The sequence below is a fragment of the Mus caroli genome, chromosome 12 (genome assembly GCF_900094665.2).
Source record: "Mus caroli chromosome 12, CAROLI_EIJ_v1.1, whole genome shotgun sequence".
NCBI classification, from domain to species: Eukaryota; Metazoa; Chordata; class Mammalia; order Rodentia; family Muridae; genus Mus; species Mus caroli.
In genome coordinates this window covers 73,061,260-73,080,720 of record NC_034581.1, presented here as the reverse complement: position 1 = coordinate 73,080,720, position 19,461 = coordinate 73,061,260, and the positions used below count along the sequence as shown (strand labels likewise).

At 36.9% G+C, this 19,461-nt stretch overlaps 1 protein-coding gene across 10 annotated transcripts in view; it reads right to left on the bottom strand.

Moving 5' to 3' along the window:
* Nucleotides 1–19,461, bottom strand: part of Gphn (gephyrin) — a 420,062-nt gene that overhangs the window by 61,847 nt on the left and 338,754 nt on the right. For all 10 annotated transcript variants that reach the window (XM_029484276.1, XM_029484280.1, XM_029484278.1 and 7 more), the window contains 2 exons: nt 8,754–8,846; nt 5,002–5,057 (listed from right to left, as the gene is read on the bottom strand). In XM_029484276.1, the coding sequence (XP_029340136.1) occupies nt 5,002–5,057; nt 8,754–8,846 (149 nt within the window). The remainder of the gene's footprint in view (nt 1–5,001; nt 5,058–8,753; nt 8,847–19,461) is intronic.

Below are 19,461 nucleotides of genomic sequence, written 5' to 3'. Positions count from 1 at the left end.
TAACTCTTTAGCAGTGTTCTCCTGTATTTCTTTAAGTGAGTTATTAAAGTCCTTCTTGATGTCCTCTACCATCATCATGAGATATGCTTTTAAAACCTGGTCTAGGTTTTCGGGTGTGTTGGCGTGCCTAGGAGTGGGTGAGGTGGGAGTGCTGCGTTCTGATGATGGTGAGTGGTCTTGGTTTCTGTTAGTAAGATTCTTACGTTTGTCTTTTGCCATCTGGTAATCTCTGGAGTTAGTTGTTATAGTTGTCTCTGGTTAGAGCTTGTTCCTCAGGTGATTCTGTTAGCTTCTATCAGCAGACCTGAGAGACTACTTCTCTCCTGAGTTTCAGTGGTCTGAGCACTCTCTGCAGGCAAGCTCTCCTCTTGCAGGGAAGGTGCACAGATATCTGGTGTTCGGACCTGCCTCCTGGCAAAAGATGAAGGCCTGAAACAGGGCCTGTCCCAGAAGCTGTTAGCTTCTGTAGTCCACACTCTCACTTGCACAGACTAGTCTTGAAGGGATCTGGGGACCAAGATGGCTTTCCCAGGTGTTCCAGCAATGTTGGTGCCGACTGGAAGGGACTTGTGACCCTGGTCAGGCCAGGTTTTCTGCTTTCCTAATGCTGTCTCAGGTTCTGTGCGATTGGAATGGAACAGAAGTTGTGTTCCACTCACTGGTGGTCCTAAGATCGCATCGAAAACTCTTACAGTTTACTCACTTAGAGCCAGTGTAGTAGAAGCTACCCATAAATAACTGCAGTCACACCAAAGAGTTTGCAATGTGATTTAAGCTGACTCAATTTGTACTTTAAAGTACTTTCTTAGAGCTTTGTCTTGAAGGACTGCCACTTACACTTGACACCATTGCTTCTCATTCAAATAATATGAATTGTGTTAACATAAAGTGATTTGAAAATCTGTGAGAAAAATTCCAAGTCATAGGAGATTATGGATGACAAATATGAAAACCCATCATTTTGATAGCTTGCTGCAGTTCTGTTGTTTGACAAATGTACTTCATTAAGTAATGTTTGGTCCAGAAAAGCCATCCAAATTATTTGTCTTGAAGAATTTCCTAAATCATGGTATTTCACTTATCAGTTAAAAATGTCTAAAATGTAGATTTAAATTATTTTAAAACATCCCAGTGTGGATTTAACAACAACAACCAAAAAAGCATGTATCTCAACGATCCACCTGATAGGTTTGTATAGGCCTTCAAGACAATTATCTGTCAGAGGTAATTTAGGACAGAATAGAAGCAAGGAGGTTTAAAAATTACTCTTAAAAGAAAATACTAATACAATAGTAAAAAATGTTTAAAGTATTCTAGCTTGCTTTATTTTTCGTATATGAATATTTTGCCTATATGTATGTATGTTCTATTGCTACCAAAGGTCAGAAGAGGGCATTTGATACTCTGGAACTAGAATTACAGAATTACAATTGGTTGCAAGCCTCCCTGTGGTGCAGAGAACTGAATAGCAAGTGCTCTTAATTGCTGAACCACCTCTCTAGTCCTATGTTATATGCTTTTTAACACACACACACACACACACACACACACACACAGGCATGCCTGCATACACACATGCATGCACACATGTACATACAAACCTTAGATAATGATTAAGGAAAACTATTCCATTACCAGAAGTATAAAGTACTTTATAGTGAGATCAATTAGAAGTTATAGACAGAATATTCTTTATAAGAAAAATCCTTGAAAATGTCTTTTATATTGTTAACACAAAAATACCACAAAGTAGCTAATATACTTTGAACCTCTCATAAATATTAAACTAATTATATATTCTAGAATGTAAATTCTACAAAGGCAAAATATTTGCTCACTTTTGGTTTGCCTCTGCAGATTACACCAATATTTGTAACCTCTGCTCTGGCCCAGAAGGCTGAGAGCTCTATGGAGTATTTTAAGCAGGTTCCCATCACTTTGGCCTCTGGATAAGGTTTAACCAGTGGGACTAGTCAACAGAGAAGAAGATCTGTCACTCCCTTTGTTCTTGTTACAGTTTGGTGGTGGTTAGGGCTTCTTCACTAACTGAAGGCCACAGCTCCTTTTTGAGCTGTCTCATAGGTATGAATGTCTCCAAGTTGAGGTGCTATTGTCTTTCTTTTCTCCTTCAGACCTAGAGGTAGTAATGGAATGCCACTTCAGCTAGTTTTTATGTGTCTCACATCCTTTTGTGGTTCCTTTTAATTCTGTCCAAACTTTGGGAACAATGTCACATTAATCTTTACATCCTGTCCTTTTCCAGATATACTCTCTATAATCCCAAAGCCTAGAAAGTGGTTGGCATACACTTGGCAGCATCAAATATTTCTATAACAGATAAATTTGCATTATCTCATTATTATGAGAATTTCATGAAGTATGTATTGCATATTGGTATATACCTCCAGTGTTCTTCTCATCTTTCTCCCACAGTCATTGTACATAGACAAGTGTGATAGATAAGTTCTAGCACAAGTTACATACTTTAAATCCTTTATTCTGCTAATTCAATAAGATACATTTGAGTATTGCTCAGAATTGTTACATATTCATGTACATTTCTGCCACAATATGCAAGATTTAAAATGAAAAGTTAGGGCTATTATCTTTTAAAAATTATGCTTTCCAATTGCAGATATTACTTATTATCTGGGACATCCAAAAATTTTTTTATTAATTCTTTGAAAATTTTGTCCAATGTCTTTTTCTTTTTTTTCCGAGACAGGGTTTCTGTGTGTAGCCCTGTCTGTCCTGGAAATCACTTCGTAGACCAGGCTGGCCTCGAACTTAGAAATCCACTTGTCTCTGCCTCCCAAGTGCTGAGATTAAAGGTGTGTACCACCACCGCCCGGCTGTCCAGTGTCTGATCATATCCATCCTCCTCCCCCAGCTGTTCCCACATCCTTCCTCACTTCCCTACCCCTCTAACTTGATTTCACCTTCCCCCATCAAATACAGTTTTCGTTATCTGCCTACTGTAGGGTATAAGGTTTGCCCTGAAGTGTGGTAGATATGGGGTATTAAACTTACTTTACTTTCAGCAAGCAGCACTCAAATGCCAACAGCTCCTCAGTGAGGGGTGGGGCTTCATGCCCACCCCATGCTTTCTCCTGCAAGCTGCATGCATTTTTGTTTGTCTTGAGCTCTTGTAGATCTTTTACCTGTTATTACAACTGTTAAGTTCATGGGTATTCACTTTGTGTCTAGAAAATACTATTTCTGTGAGGTCATCTACTACTCTGGCTCTTTCCACCCATCTTCTGCCTAGATCCCAGAGCTTTGAGAAGAGGAGTGTGATACAGAAATTATCTGAGACATCTTTTAATGCATATGACCATTTTATAGCATATTCATTTTTGATGAAAATGTTTTCATGTGAGATACATGGTTTTTCTAAGAGGGGTTAATGTCCAAACTATCTTCTGGGCCTGTGGAACACTGAATTTCAAATAGGTCTAAAGAGAATTTTTTGCATTAGGAAGTAAACCCTAAAGTAAACTTAAGGGCTATTGTTTCTTTTAAAAATTATTATTTTATTCTATGGGTATGGGCATTTTGTCTATGAGACATGTCCATGCCTGGTGCCAGAAGAAGGCAGATAACCTGGAACTGGAGCTACTAACAGTGGTGAACAGCCATCTGGGTGCTGGAAATCAAATTTAGGTCCTCTAAAAGAGTAGCAAGTGTTCTTAACCTCTGAGCCATCTCACCAGCCTAGGCTACTGAACTGAAGCTGAACTATGTTAACTTCATAGCACCTTGGGTTCTATGACCTACCATCAGTAAATGTATAAGCTCTATTGCAGTTGAATCCCCAATTTTCGCTATTTATTGTTATTACTCTGTGTGTATGATGTGTGTGAATCATGGCACTGGTAGATGCTAGAGGACAACTTTCAGGAGACAGTTCTCTCTTTTGTTGTAGATTCCAGAGATCAAATGCAGTTTTCATGCTGTGTGACAAATGTCATTACCAGCTGAGCCATCTGGGTGGCCCTCTATTTTTCTTTAATTTTTGGCATAAATCAACTCTTTTATTAGATAATTTAAAATACTAGTTTTATTTTCTTGATTTAGGATCTTGTTGTGTAGCCTAGGCTAACCTGGACCTCACAATCCTCCTGTAAGGTATCAGTGAACGTTAGGATTGTACAAGTACCACCAACCCTGGGAACAATTTGGATGTTCTCTAAGATCATAAATTCTAGATGGTAGATAAAAGATTCCTACCAGCTTACATAATATTAAACCCAATGTTAAAGATATTACTGGATATATAACACCTTAGATATCTATTTAGATCAGACAATACAACTGGCATATGAAGGAATCAAGTATAAAGGTACCTTCTAGAATATGTGACATATTTTCTTTACTCTGTAACGTGAGAAAGTATTCTCTCTTAAATTGAAATTTCCTATATGCTTCATGCACACACACATGCACATACACACACACACACACACCAAGCCTACCTGTTTTTTCCCTCTAAGTAGTAGGTGAAAATAAAATAGCAATAAGTAATTTTTAAAAAGGTGTCAGTTTTGGTAAACTATATCTCCATGTCTTCTTTTCTTCCTCAACTTCTCATGTACTTTTATAATTACTTAAAATAAACAGGGTTAATATCATCTGTAGAAGGTTGATTCCAACAGTAGTAACTCTGGCTTCCTTATTTAAGCATCTAAGCATTGAGGTGCATGTAGTTCTAGCCAGAAAAATCAAAATTTACAGGAAGAAAAGTCCCCTTGTGAACAATGAAAGAACATTACTTAATGATTCTACATCTATCAATATATAATGAATAATTTTGTTATATCCCCATAGCCATGCCTCATAAGCATTTTCCAGCCCTATGACTTTTCTTTTATCCTTTTGACAGTATTCTAACTAATCCTTCTCTACAACTTCCACAAAATGCTGACATTGGAAACTAATAATTGGATGCCCAGAGTCTGTGAAGCAGAAATCTTCAGTGTCTTTCAGGCTTATGAAGCTCACCTGCTCACCAGCTTGGGATTCCCCAATGATGAAACGATCCCCTGGACCATCAGCAGCTGTGAGATGCAACAGAGCCAAGAATAAATCAGCATGGACTTAGCAAGAAACAAGAACCTAGTATTAAGGCTCTAAAATTTCATTAAAATTATTTTCAGGAAAGTGGAGTATATTTCTGATTTCACAGAGTAGACAATCGCTATTCTACAACTGGCTTGATCTTTGGTATGCAACAGATTCTAAGCATCAGCAGAAGTGGATTGATTTGTGTCCTTTCTTGACATCAATGGAGATGGTTTTCATGTATACGATGTGCTTTTCTACCATTTTGTTCGTTTGGCGTATCCTTTCAAATGACATGATGATGATGATGCTATATTATATTCATGGAGATATATCCATGGACAATTTGCAAACCTAACCTCCAATATTTTTGTAACAGTTTTTTAGCTTAATATCTTCTTATTTATTTAAAGGGAATTTGGAAAATCCATGGACATGAAATAATCCTATTTATGAACTGGAATAGATAAACTTTATTGCATTGTATTTTCCTCTTAGTATATTTACAGTGCTGGATCTAGAGGTTTGCCATGCCAGGTAAGTGCTCTAATACTGAGTTGCACTCTCATTTCTGGCTACTTTTATTTTTAGGAGTGAAGAGTATTAAAAAAATATTTTTGTCATAGGATTTTACTGTATGGCCCTGGTTGGGCTGGAACATGCTATGCAGACCAGGTTGGGCTTCAATTTGAGATAGTTCTACACCTGTCTTTCACTTAATGGAATTACAGACATGTATCACTGTGCAAGGTAAAGTTATTTGAATAAACTTTTTGAGCATATATGTACATTTCTGTGTGCAAAGGCAAGCACCTGTGTAGGACAGGGCACATGTGGATGTCAGTGAACAGTCTTGCCAACTCTCTTATTTAAAACAGGGCCTTTGACATTTTCCAGGCTTTCTATGGTGGGGTAGCTGGTTCATGAGCTTCTGACTCTTCCTTCCATCTCCCTATAGAAATAGGATTAGAGACACTCGTGCTTGGTACCTGAGAATTTGAGCTCAGGTCCTCAAGGTTACTTGGCAAGTACTTTCACCCTAGCTCTTTTTATTTATTTATTTATTTTTTCGAGACAGGGTTTCTCTGTATAGCCCTGGCTGTCTTGGAACTCACTTTGTAGACCAGGCTGGCCTCGAACTCAGAAATCCACCTGCCTCCGCCTCCCAAGTGCTGGGATTAAAGGCGTGCGCCACCACGCACAGCTCTCCCTAGCTCTTAAAGCCACTAATTTTTAAATTGGAAAAAAGAAAAAATCCAGAATTGGGATTAAAAAAAAAGCCTTTGTTGTTTAGTCTCACCCATTCCTTCTTCAATGACACATAAGGTAATGACTTGGAAAAAAGAAAACAGAATTTCTAGAGAATATCATGTTTTATTAAATATATTATTTGGGTTTAAGATCAATACTACTGGTAATATAAGGCCTATCTAATGAGTTTTATGATCACTACTGTAATTTTCATGTCATTTGATATAGCAAGGGCCTAAATATGGAGGTGATTATACCTTACATATGAATATTTAATTATATTTGCTGTAACAGTGACAATTAAACAACTTTTTCTATTTTAAAGAGGACATGTGAAGTAATTTTATTCTTTCCTTTCTTCTCCCCTTTGTCTGTTCTTAATGGGGCACCACTTTGTAGTACAAGCTGGTCTGTAGTTCATCACATAACCCACAGTTCTTGGATTTCCACTGAGTGCTAGGATTACAGACATGCACTCTCATGTGTGGTTGTTTCTTTAAGCATAAGGCATTATTTTTTCTAAAGGCTTAAATAAAATATTGTTTGAGTCACTTTTCTTTCTTTTTTTTTAGTCATTTTTTATTAGATATTTTCTTTATATACATTTCAAATTTCAAATGCACTATTTTTTCACAGTTGACCTTTGTTAGTTGATCTTTGATATAGAGAGGGACAAAAATTAAGACTAGCCTGGTCTACAGACTGAGTTCCAGACAGCCAGGGCTACACAGAGGAACCTTGTCTTGAAAAACAAAACAAAACAAAACAAAACAATGAACATAGAATCCCTTTTATTACTACATGTTGTATCTTAACCTTTATAAATATTAACTGAGCGAACAAATTACTAGATTTTTGTATTTTTTTTCCTTTTTGGAAACTAGAAGTTTTTCTGAAATGCTATTTTTTCAGGTTCATTTAAAAGCCTTGTAGATAATTTAAAATACAATCAAAAAATTACTTCAAGAATTATCAACATTTTACAAATGTTTAAATATATGAAACAACTTATTTTTGAAGTATTTTAAAGAAAATTACTTTTTATTGAAAACTAATGAATGAATGATATTTTACAATTCCATATTGAAAAATTGATACCCAAGGACAAAGGGAAAAATCAGCTTTCTCTTATGGAATGTCACTGGATATAGCAACCCTACTACATGGCAGACCCTATGCCCAGAGTAGCTGACCAACACATAACAATCAGTGGCTTATTTGGTGGCCTTTTGTTTCATTTGGTTTGTTTGGTATTTTGTATCTTATTGGTCTTTTGCTTGTTTGTTTTAATGTATTTTTTTGTAATTTTTTTTTTTTGAAAAAGAAAGAAAAAGCACACAAAGTTGTGTGGATAGAGAGGTGGGTAGGACCTGGTCGAAGTTGGAGGAGGGGAAAATATGACCAAAATATATTGTATAAAAAAATTTAAATTAAAAAAAGGAACTGTATTTTTAACCCTGAAAAGGTGGGAACTATTTTTAGATTATTTTTTATTTGAATTAATAACCAATAAACACAAAATAATATATTGATTTTTCAAAATTGCTAAGAACATTGAATTTGAACATTCTCATCATTAGAAACAATTATATGAAATAATATATATATATGCTAATTAGATCAATGTAATCATATCATAGTGTATCCCTATTTTAAAATATATTATACACAATAAAACAAAAGAAAAAAATCAAATAAGAGTTAAAAAAGCAAGTTAGCTGACATCCTGGGTTATCAGATCAGATTTTAGGCAGGCAGCTGTTATTTATTATTTGCTTTTAAGCTTCATACAATTTTTGGCAACTCTGAGGGTATGAACTCTGAGGGTAGTGGCATCTGGAGTTCCAGAACTCTGAACTTGGTTTCTTCCAGAGAGAATTCAAGGTTTCATGCCCGTGTTTCATCAAATCCTTTACTGATATTTAAGTTTGAACGAAGAGAACAGACTTTTACATCTAACCTGAGTACTAGGAATCTGCTCATTTTTCCTGGGACCTATAGATGTTTCCAACTAGAAAATATGCAGAAGACTTCCAGATCAAGGCTGTCTGCTTTCTGATATGTGAAAGGGCTAAAAACATAAGCTACAGTAACAGTATCTTTTGGTTTTGTCATGCTAGAGAACTCAGGGCCTTGTACATGCTAGGCAGTTTCTCTGAGCCACATTCATAGACAAGTAATGGAGTTTTAAATTTGACCTCTCTGTGTATATTTATACTAAGGAATTTTCATAGGACTATATAATACTTTTCCTGCAGAATACTGATAAGATTGTATCAAAAATACATAGGTACAGATTAGCAGGTATATCAATGAATGAAGTAATTTTGACAGTTAATTGGGAATGGATATAACAGTATTCAGGAATATGAATAGAGAAAAAAATGTAGAAAAATAGAGTATGTGTCTGATGACCCTTTAAAAAAAAACAACATATTTACCTCGAACAGCATAGCCATCTTTTACTGATGCAGGGAATGGGGGTAGGTTGTCTTTTGCATATACATCTTGAGCAAGGACTCGCCCCATTCCATCTGAAAGAAAAGAAAGAAACACGAATAATGGAGCCAATGGATAAGCAATAAATAAATAAATAAATAAATGAATGAATAAGAAGGACCAGTGTCTGTGTCGCATCTTGTAAATAGACTCAGGTAGACCTTCTGATTTCCATCCCAGGGGATAATAGACAGGGCATCCTGGTGTCTAGGTCACATATAGTCAATTTTTAGTAATGCTTAAAGCAATTATCTAAACATGATTTGCTATAAAGTAAGAAAAGATAAGCTTAGAAAATATGTCAAGAGCCCTTTGAGAACTCAAGTATTATATTCTTCAAAAGAAAAACCAAACGTAAACATTTCATATTCATAGACCCACAAATTTCTCTTCTATTATTGTATCTTAAGATTTTATCTTCATGGAGATCTTTATTTCAGAGTTGTTTGTATTAGTAAATATAGAAAGAAACCAAAAGACCAATAACATATTGAAGTAAACAGTGACATCAATCTTATGATAAATATGGGACTAATGTAACATTTATAGAGAATACTCATGGACAGGTAAAAAATTCTTAAAAAGATATATTTTAAAACATGTAAAGACATACATATACTACACTATATAATTTTAACTATATTAACATATATATATATATACACATATGGATCTATAAGAAAATATGAATGTTGTTACTTTTTTTCTTTTAAAGATTTTTTTATTAGATATTTTCTTTCTTTTTTTTTTTTTTAGATATTTTCTTTATTTACATTTCAAATGTTATCCCCTTTCCTGGTTTCCCCACTCTGTTGTAGTTTTTGCCAATAGTTTCAAATATCAGCTTTAATACAATAAACATGTCAGTCTTATAAGATTTCTGCCCTGAAAGGAGAAATCTAGGAAAAGGAAGGAACTTCCCAATTATTTCATTTGAATTTAAACCTTTGATTTTGGCTTCATTAACTCAAGTAATTTAATGAGAGTTTATCAATAATGTATAGTGTAATTCAAATGGATTCATGAGTAACTCCCTAAATTCTTTAGTGAATCTTGGACCTTAAAATCAACACAAGTACCAGGATTTGATTGATATGAAGCATTTGCATATTCTATAACATCTCATTGTTTCAATTGGGGTTTGACTTTAGCCACTGAGGGCCTATTGTTTTAGAGATTTAGGACCTAGAAGTACAGAGGTTTTTTACTTTTGTACTCTAATTCATAGAGACATTGACTTTTACTGTTTAGAGCACAGAATCTTGAATTTGGAAGGGAGAATTTGGTAGATTTTAGCTTCATATATTTCTAGAAGGTTGAATCTCTTCTGGACCTATATGTTCTAACTAAGACAAGGAAATGTAATGAGACCATAGGTCTGATTCCTTTTCACACATATTTTTTCCTTCTCAGTGTCTTCCTATGTAGCCCAGTATGGACTTAAACTCAATTTCCCCTATTTCATCTCTGAATTGTAGAATTATAGGTATAAGCCACCAAACCTTTCTATAATATCAATTCCTAAATGAGGTTATAAGGTAGTCATTAATATTGAGCCAGTATCATAGTTAACCTCCATGAGTGGTTCCTCAAATATAACTGGTTTGGCTTGTAGTGGTAGATCAAAATACAAGCTCTACACCTACTTATATACTAAGAGAATGTCTTTGCTGGGGTCTTAAACATTAATTACTAATGGCTAGCTGTGTGGTGGTGGCATACTTTAATCCCAGTACTCAAGAGGAAGAGGTAGGTGGATCTTTGTGAGTTCAAAGTCAGCCACGTCTACAAAATGAGTTCCAGGAGAGCTAGGGCTACACAGTGAAGCCCTGTCTTAAAAAAACCAAAACCAAAACCAAATCAAAGTTAGCACACAGGTTGCATTTTTCTGGCAGCTGGTTCTTAGCAGGCTTATTGATATGTAATAAATGTTTACTAATATTTTAAAGTTACTAAATAGTATCATGTACAAAGTATCACTTAATCCCACAAGAATGCAGAAATGTATTCATCAAAATATAGAGAATAAGTATCTGTAGAATACTCAACCATAGATGGGACATCTATGTCTCCTCATGGAAGAAGAGGTGGAAAGAATAGAAGAACCAGAGGCTGGAGAGGATCACGGAGTAATGCTGTTTTCTGGACATGACATGAGTGCTGACAAAAACACAGCAGTCATGAACTCATAGGCAGCCTGCATACTCACGAAGCAGTATGTATTGAGCAAGGCTCCTTCTATTCCCATAGTCCTAAAAGTCATGGACAGAGCACTTACTAGGCTATTTGAAGAGCATTGACACATATATCTGCAGGTTTCCTAGTGGCTTAAAATGTAAGTGAATGAATTAATATAATGCTCTAATAATCTGCTTTATATGATATGCTCACTTGTGCTATAAGAAGAATAAGTATTGGGTCAAAAATAGATAGTCTTAAAGTTTAGAGCGAAGACGAAAGGATGGACCATCCAGAGACTGCCCCACCCGGGGGGGGGGGGGTCCATCCCATAATCAGCCACCAAACGCAGACACTATTGCATATGCTAGCAAGATTTTGCTGAAAGGATATAGCTGTCTCTGTGAGGCTTTGCCAGTGCCTGGCAAATACAGAAGTGGATGTTCACAGTCATCTATAGGATGGAACACAAGGCCCCCAATGGAGGAGCTAGAGAAAGTACCCAAGGAGCTAAAGGGGTCTGCAACCCTATATGTGGAACAACAATATGAACTAACCAGTACCCCCAGAGCTCGTGTCTATAGCTGCATATGTAGCAGAAGATGGCCTAGTTGGCCATCACTGGGAAGAGAGGACCCTTGGTCTAGCAAACTTTATATGCAGTGGAACTTTATATGCACTGTACTTTATTACAGTACAGTGGAACGCCAGGGCCAAGAAGTGGGAGTGAGTGGGTAGGGGAGCAGGGCGAGGTGGGGTATAGGGTACTTTTGGGATAGCATCTGAAATGTAAATGAAGAAAATATCCAATAAAAAAAGAAAAAAAATAGGTAGTCTTTTTAGGTTGTAACAGGAAACTTGTATCTGATTTAGCTTCCTACTTAATACCTGATTAACAAATTTCATAGTATTTCATATTTTACACATTTTGAAGATATACTTATTTTACTTTATATGTGTGGGTGTTTTGTTTGCATGTATGAATCTCTGCATGTTCATGCCTGCTATGTCTCCTGTAACTGGGGATATGTATTGTTGTGAGCTACTACATGAGTGCTGGAAATACAAACTGGGTCCACAGCAAGAGCAACAAGAACTCTTGACACTATACCACATCTCCAGGTTTCTACTAAGTACTAGTGCTTTTACACGGGGAGGAGTCTTTATAGATTGAAATGGCTATAATGGCTATAAATGGGCATTCTTGTGTGTAAAATCCAAACAAATTTAAGCCTGATTATGAAAAAACACTCCTGTTTTCTCTCTATCTTGGAGAAAAGCTTACTAAGACACAGGTTTTACAGGGAGGTGAAAAAGTGTGTTCTTCAGGGAAGGTTATTAAGTTTAGGAAGTCCTTAAAAGCTCTAGGATGACTGAAATGGACCAGATATACTAGGACCTTCTGTCTCTAAGCAGTAAGTAAACAGTAAGGGCTGCTGAGAGTTTCTCAGCCAGTAGAGACAGAGACTAACCAAGCTGTGTGGAAGAGACTCAGGCCAGTGGAGCTGCTCAGAAGAAGCAGAGACCAGACAAATTTCCTGGAAAGATCTTCTCCAACCTGTGAGCTGCCTGTAAGTTATGCAGTGCTTTCCAGGTTTCCAGCTTTTGTGAGCTGTCACCAGTGATAGTATGTGCTTTTGATAATTCAGTATCTTCAAGTCACTTCTGCTTCTGTTAGTAGTAGCTTCTGACCCATATTCCTATAAGTAACCCCAATAAAACTTTGATGGCATCCCTACTTTGGTTTCTTACTGGTTCTCTATATGGGATGTGTAGATGTTTGTTTATGTTGCCCTAGAAGCATATTTGAAGTTGAGTATATTCTGAAAGCTTAGACATTGTTATGCCTCTATAAATTTCAATATTGTGTTTGTTTTAATAATTTCTAGTGCAATTGGGCCATACACCTCTCATTAAAAAATTGGCCATACTGGAGTGTACAAGCTGAAAAATCTTGGAAGTGTGAGAGAAGATGGCCAACCTAGATGTGGCCAACAGAGGCTTCTGATACATTAATAAGGGAAGCTTCTAAAGGGAAGACGGTTTTTAGCAACATCTGACCCTTGATTTGGCTATGTCCAGTAATAACCTAAATGGAATAACAGATAACCTGAAATTCAAATGCCACCCTCCAGCTGGCAGACTCTAATATTGGAAGACCTAGAAAGAAGCCAATCCAACACTTGGTCTTTGTTTTGTTTCTCACGTCCTCATGTTTTCCGAGTTTCTTAAGTGAATTTTATTTTACTTTATGTGTATAGTTACATTGCTTGCATGTATGTCTGTCGTCACTTGTATTCCTGGCAACCACTGAGACCAGAAGAGGGTATCAGAGCTCCTGAGACTGAAGTTTTAAACTGTTGCACTGCCATGTGAGTGCTGGGAATTGAATCTGGGTTCTCTGGAAGAACACAATGCTTTTAACTGCTGAGCCATCTCTCCAGAGCTTCTCCACCTTCTTTGATATGTTTCTTTTCCACTGTCTTTTTATATCACTAATTTATGTTTTTACATTTATCTTAATACATTTTAACTTTTTAGCATACTTTACATTAATTTTGCTATTTTATTTTTGAGATTATGAGATTACAATATTTTCCCCTTCCATTTCTTCCCTCAAAACCCTTCCATACTCCCTTCCTTGTTCAATTTCAAACTCATAAATGATGTACCTTAGAACAAGAACCATCCAAACATACAAACACTAGACAGACAGAAACACCAGGATCAGGGCAGAAATTCTTACAAAGAGAATAAAGGGACAATAAGCTGGAAACAACCCAGATGTCCCACAACAGAAGAAGATACAGAAAATGTGGTTCATTTACACAATGGAATACTACTCGGCTATTAAGAATGAAGACATGTTGAGTTTTGCAGGCAAATGGTTGGAATAGAAAATATCATCCTGAGTGAGGTAACTCAGACCCAAAAGGACATGTATGTATGGACTCACTACTAAGTGGATATTATCCAAGAAAGTACAGAATACTCAGTTCTATTCCATAGAACTCAAGATTAACAAGTAGAAGGGCCCAAGTAAGGACACTTCAATCCCACTTGGGAGGGAGAAGAAAGCAATCACAGGAGGAGGGGGGTAAGGAGGGTGGGAAAGGAGACAGAGAGGGAAAGAGAGGAACACAATCAGGTATTGGCTGGGAGGAACAGGACTGAAGCCCCGAGGCCCAGCAGAAAAAATGGAAACAGCCAACCTCGGGAGGTAGGAGGTGGGGTGACTCTCTAGAATGTACCAGAGACCTGGGAGGTAAGAGACTCTCAGGACTCAAAGGGAGAGACCTTAGATGAAATGCTCAACAATGGAGAGAGGGAACTCCTAGAGTCTACCTCCAGTAAAAAGACAGATCATCAAGTGGAGAGATAGGGTTGCCATCCCACAAAAATTCTGACCCAGAATTGTTCCTGTCTAAGAACTACAGAGACAAAAATGGAGAAGAGACTGAGGGAAAGGAGGTCCAGTGACCTGCCCAACTTGGGATTCATCTCAAGGGGAGGCTCCACTATTACTGATGCTATGGTGTGCTTACATACAGGAGCCTAGCATGGTGATCTTCTGAGAGATCCAATAAGCAGCTGACTGAGACAGAAGCAGATACTTAGACCCAACCATTGGAATGAAATCAGGGACCCCTGTGGTTAAATTAGGGAAAGGATGGAAGAAGCTGAGGAAGAGAGTGACCTCATAGGAAGATTAGCAGTCTCAACTAACCTGGACCCCTGAGATCTCTCAGACACTGAGCCACCAACCAGGCAGCATAAACTAGTTGATATGAGGCTCCCAACACATATACAGCAGAGGACTGCCAGATCTAGACTCAGTCAGAGAAGATGCCCCTAACCCTCAAGAGACTTGAAGCCCCAGGGAGTGGGGTGATCTGGTAAGGGGTTGCCCGGGGTGGGGGGTTGAGAAGAGGGGAGACAGCCTCATGGAAACTGGGGGAAGGGAGGTATGTGATGTGGAACAGTTAGAGGGTGGACCAGGAGGGGGATAAATGTGGAGAGTAAAAATATTAAATAATAATAATAATAACAACAATAAAACCCCCCAAAAAACCTACCATGTAAGAAAAAAAAGTAAGAAAAAAGAACAAATAAACAAGAGAGTCAAACTAAATAAAACAAACAGAAAGACCCTAGCCAATAAAATTGGGCATAAGAAGAAAACATTTCAATAGATAACAATGGAAATAAAAGCATCTCCAGGGAATTCTTGGGAAAAAAAAATCTTTATTCTAAAGAGATGGTAAATTAAGTAGAAATAGATAACTCCTAGACACATATGACTTGTGAAAATTCAATCCAAATCACATAAACAATTTGAACAGACTTATGAGGAGGATGGAGACTGAAGCTTTTCCCACAAAGAAAAGCTTAGGACAAGATGGGTGGAAGTTGAATTCAATTCGACTTTTAAAGAAGGATTAACACCAATTGTATTCAAATACCAAGTAAAGTAGGAAGGAGGAAACAGTGTAAGGCCAGTCAGTGAGCCAGTATAATTCTTTGTTACCTATACTCATCAGATGCAGAACAAAAAGAACACTGTGAGTCAAGTTCTCTAAAGCACAGAGATACAAAAAGCACTCAATACAAACAATACTTGTAACTGACTCAATGACACATTAAAAATACAACCAAGGCCAAGTTAATTTTGATACATAGATAAAATTATGGTTCAACATTCCTAAATCATACAAGTAGTGCAGCATAAACATACAAAGGTTTGGAAATCACATGATAATCTGAATAGTTGTAAAATAGTCTTTTGACAAAGTTCAGCATTCATTCATGATTAAACAAACAACCCCCCCCCCAAAAAAGAAAAAAAACCCTGAAGAAATTAGGAAGAGAAGGAACATACATCAACACTTTACTCTAAATTCAGGAATGAGACAAGGATACTTACTTTCATCATTTTATTTGATATCATGCTTGAGTCTAAGCTAGAGTAATAAAGCAAGAGAGGAAATACCAAGGGCACAGAAAGGAAAGTAAGGAGTAAAAAAAAAAAAAATCCAAATTTTCAGGTGATATGATTTGATACTTAAAGATGTTATGGATTCTGTCAGAAAACTACACAATCTGGTAAACATCTTTAGCAAAGAAGTAAGATACAAAAACAATGAACATTTAAAATAGTATTTTTTTTGTATACCAATACACAACCTGTTGACAAAGAAATCAAGAAAATTTGCCTTATCTCTAGCATAAGATTCCTAGAAATTAAACTATCCAAAAGTTGGAACACTTTTACAAGGGAAAATTTAAAAATAGTGATTACAGGAATTGAAGAAGACATGAGACGATAGAAAGACTCCTCAGTTCACAGAATAGAAAATTATTGTATTGCAGATTCAGTGCAACCTCCATCTTTATCACAGCATTATTCTTTATGAACATATAAAAAAGCAATTCTAAAATCCATATGAAAGTACACACAGACCCGACACAAACCCCATAACCCCATAAAAAAACCCCAAAATCTCAAAGTCAAAAACAAACCCCAAATCATTACCAGAATAAACCCCAATAAGCAAAACATTCTAGGCAAACAAACAAACAAACAAAACAAACAAACAAACCACCACCAAAACAAAAAACAACACCAAAAAACCAAAAATCCAGAAACCACCAACAGTGCTGGAGGATTCACATCATCTGATTTCAAATTAGACTATTGAGTCATAGTTACAAAGCCAATATTGTACAGGTAAAAAGACACACACACACACACACACACACACACACACATGCACACATGTACGCACACACATACCCACACATTCACACAGAGCTGATGGAATAAAATTAAGGACCTAAAGAAACAGCTACAGTCATCTTTGTTTTTCATTTTCACAAAGTTGCCAAAAAACATACAGTGGAGAAAAGACAGCCTCTTCAATATAAATGATAAACGGTGTCTTACGGTTTCCATTGCTCTGAAGAGACACTATGACCAATACCATCCATTATTCTATATTCTAGCTGATAATTTGAAAAGTTTACTGATACCATTGAGATAGCACTGAAACTGTAACATTTAAAACCACCATTATACCCAATGTATGCGAGAAGGTACTGATATGCTGTGCCAACAGTTGAGAAGACAGGCTTGACATATATACTTACTCGGCCATTGGTAGAAACAATATTAAGACCAAGGACTGACAGCTACTAGGAAATGATGTATAGACTTGAGTTTTCATATAATTTAAATAGTTTTAAAGTGAGTTTAATATAATTAAAACTGATTATTTATCAGACACTAAAACATTTAATATGTTCAATGACCTCATGGCTATTTTTTCAAATTTTTATTAGATATTTTCTTCATTAACATTTCAAATGCTAACCCAAAAGTTCCCTATACCCTCCCCCTCCCTGCCCTGCTCCCCTACCCACCTACTCCCACTTCTTGGCCCTGGCTTTCCTTGGTACTGGGGCATATAAAGTTTGCAAGACCAAGGGGCCTCTCTTCCCAATGATGGTTGACTAGGCTATCTTCTGCTTCATATGCAGCTATAGACACGAGCTCTGGGGGTACTGGTTAGTTCATATTGTTGTTCCTCCTATAGGGTTGCAGACCCCTTCAGCTCCTTGGGTACTTTCTCTATCTCCTCCATTGGGGGTCTTGTGTTCCATCCAATAGATGACTGTGAGCATCCACTTCTGTATTTGCCAGGCACTGGCATAGCCTCATACGAGACAGCTATAGCAGGGTCCTTTCAGCAAAATCTTGCTGGCATGTGCAATAGTGTCTGCGTTTGGTGGCTGATTATGGGATGGATCCCCGGATGGGGTAGTCTCTGGATGGTCCACCCTTTCATCTTAGCTCCAAACTTTATCTCTGTAACTCCTGCCATGAGTATTTTGTTCCCTATTCTAAGGAGGAATGAAGTATCCACACGTTGGTCTTCCTCCTCCTCCTTTTTTTTATTAGATATTTTCATTTACATTTCAAATGCTATCTGAAAAGTTACCTATTACCATCCCCCCCACACCCTGCAACCCTACCCACTCACTCCCACTTCTTGGCCCTGGTGTTCCCCTGTACTGGGGCATATAAAGTTTGCAAGACCAAGAGGCCTCTCTTCCCAGTGATGGCCAACTAGGCCATCTTCTGCTATATATGCAGCTAGAGACACGAGCTCTGGGGATTCTGATTAGTTCATATTGTTGTTCCTCCTATAGGGTTGCAAAACCCCTTTAGTTCCTTGGGTACTTTCTCTAGCTCCTCCANTGGGNGNCCTGTGTTCCATCCAATAGATGACTGTGAGCATCCACTTCTGTATTTGCCAGGCACTGGCATAGCCTCATACAAGACAGCTATATCAGGGTCCTTTCAGCGAAATCTTGCTGGCATGTACAATAGTGTCTACGTTTAGTGGCTGATTATGGGATGGATCCCCGGGTGCAATACAATTTCTTTTCCATTTTTCCCCTTGAAAGACTAGACAAAATTTTGGTTCACTGTTTATCTTATTTAAGTATTACAGGCTTCATATGTATAGGCTCAGAAAGACTAATGGGTTTAGAGTAAAGATATCTTTTGGAAAATAATAGCAAGGTGATGAATTTATGGTTAACCCTAAAATCCTATATATGGAATAACACAATAAAGTGTCTATGTTTATGAAACAAAACATATTGTTTATTGTAAGTGCTAGGAAGTACATTTGCATTTTTCCATCTAAAATACTGATTACCTGCCAATATGGTAAGCAAGTGAAAATGTAATGGTTCACATTATAAAATGAGGTTTATTTTATCACTACAGTTTAATTCATTTCTTCATATAGAATGGTTTTTAAAGGTTTCCAAAATGTTTTTGAGGTTACAGAAAAGTAATACTAATCACTTTTAGTATTATTCCTTATTATTTATTCATTTGCCTCTGTGTTTGTATGTGCATATAAGTGTACATACCATGTGTGTGGAGGTCAGAAGACAACTTTCAGGAGTCTGTTCTCTTCTGTCTACATGTGGATCCTAGGAATCAAACTCAGGTTGTCAGGCATGAAATCAAGTGCCTTTCCCATCTCTCCTGTTGCTAGTAGCAACCTCTGTAATTATCATCCTTCAACTTGCCCTATGCTGTACAGGGGAAGATACTCCAGGATATTTTGTAACCATGTAGTACAGTACTTTAAAATAATCCCTAACTTCTACAACACTGATTCATTCACTAAGGAATAAGGCAAAGACATAGTGTTAAATTTTTTAACACTTATTTATTTAGTTTGTGTTACTGTGTATAAGTGTTATACTGCATGAATGCAAATTGTATCTTATATCTTGGGTATCCTAAGTTTTTGGGCTAATATCCACTTATCAGTGAGTACATATTGTGTGAGTTTCTTTGTGATTGTGTTACCTCACTCAGGATGATGCCCTCCAGGTCCATCCATTTGCCTAGGAATTTCATAAATTCATTCTTTTTAATAGCTGAGTAGT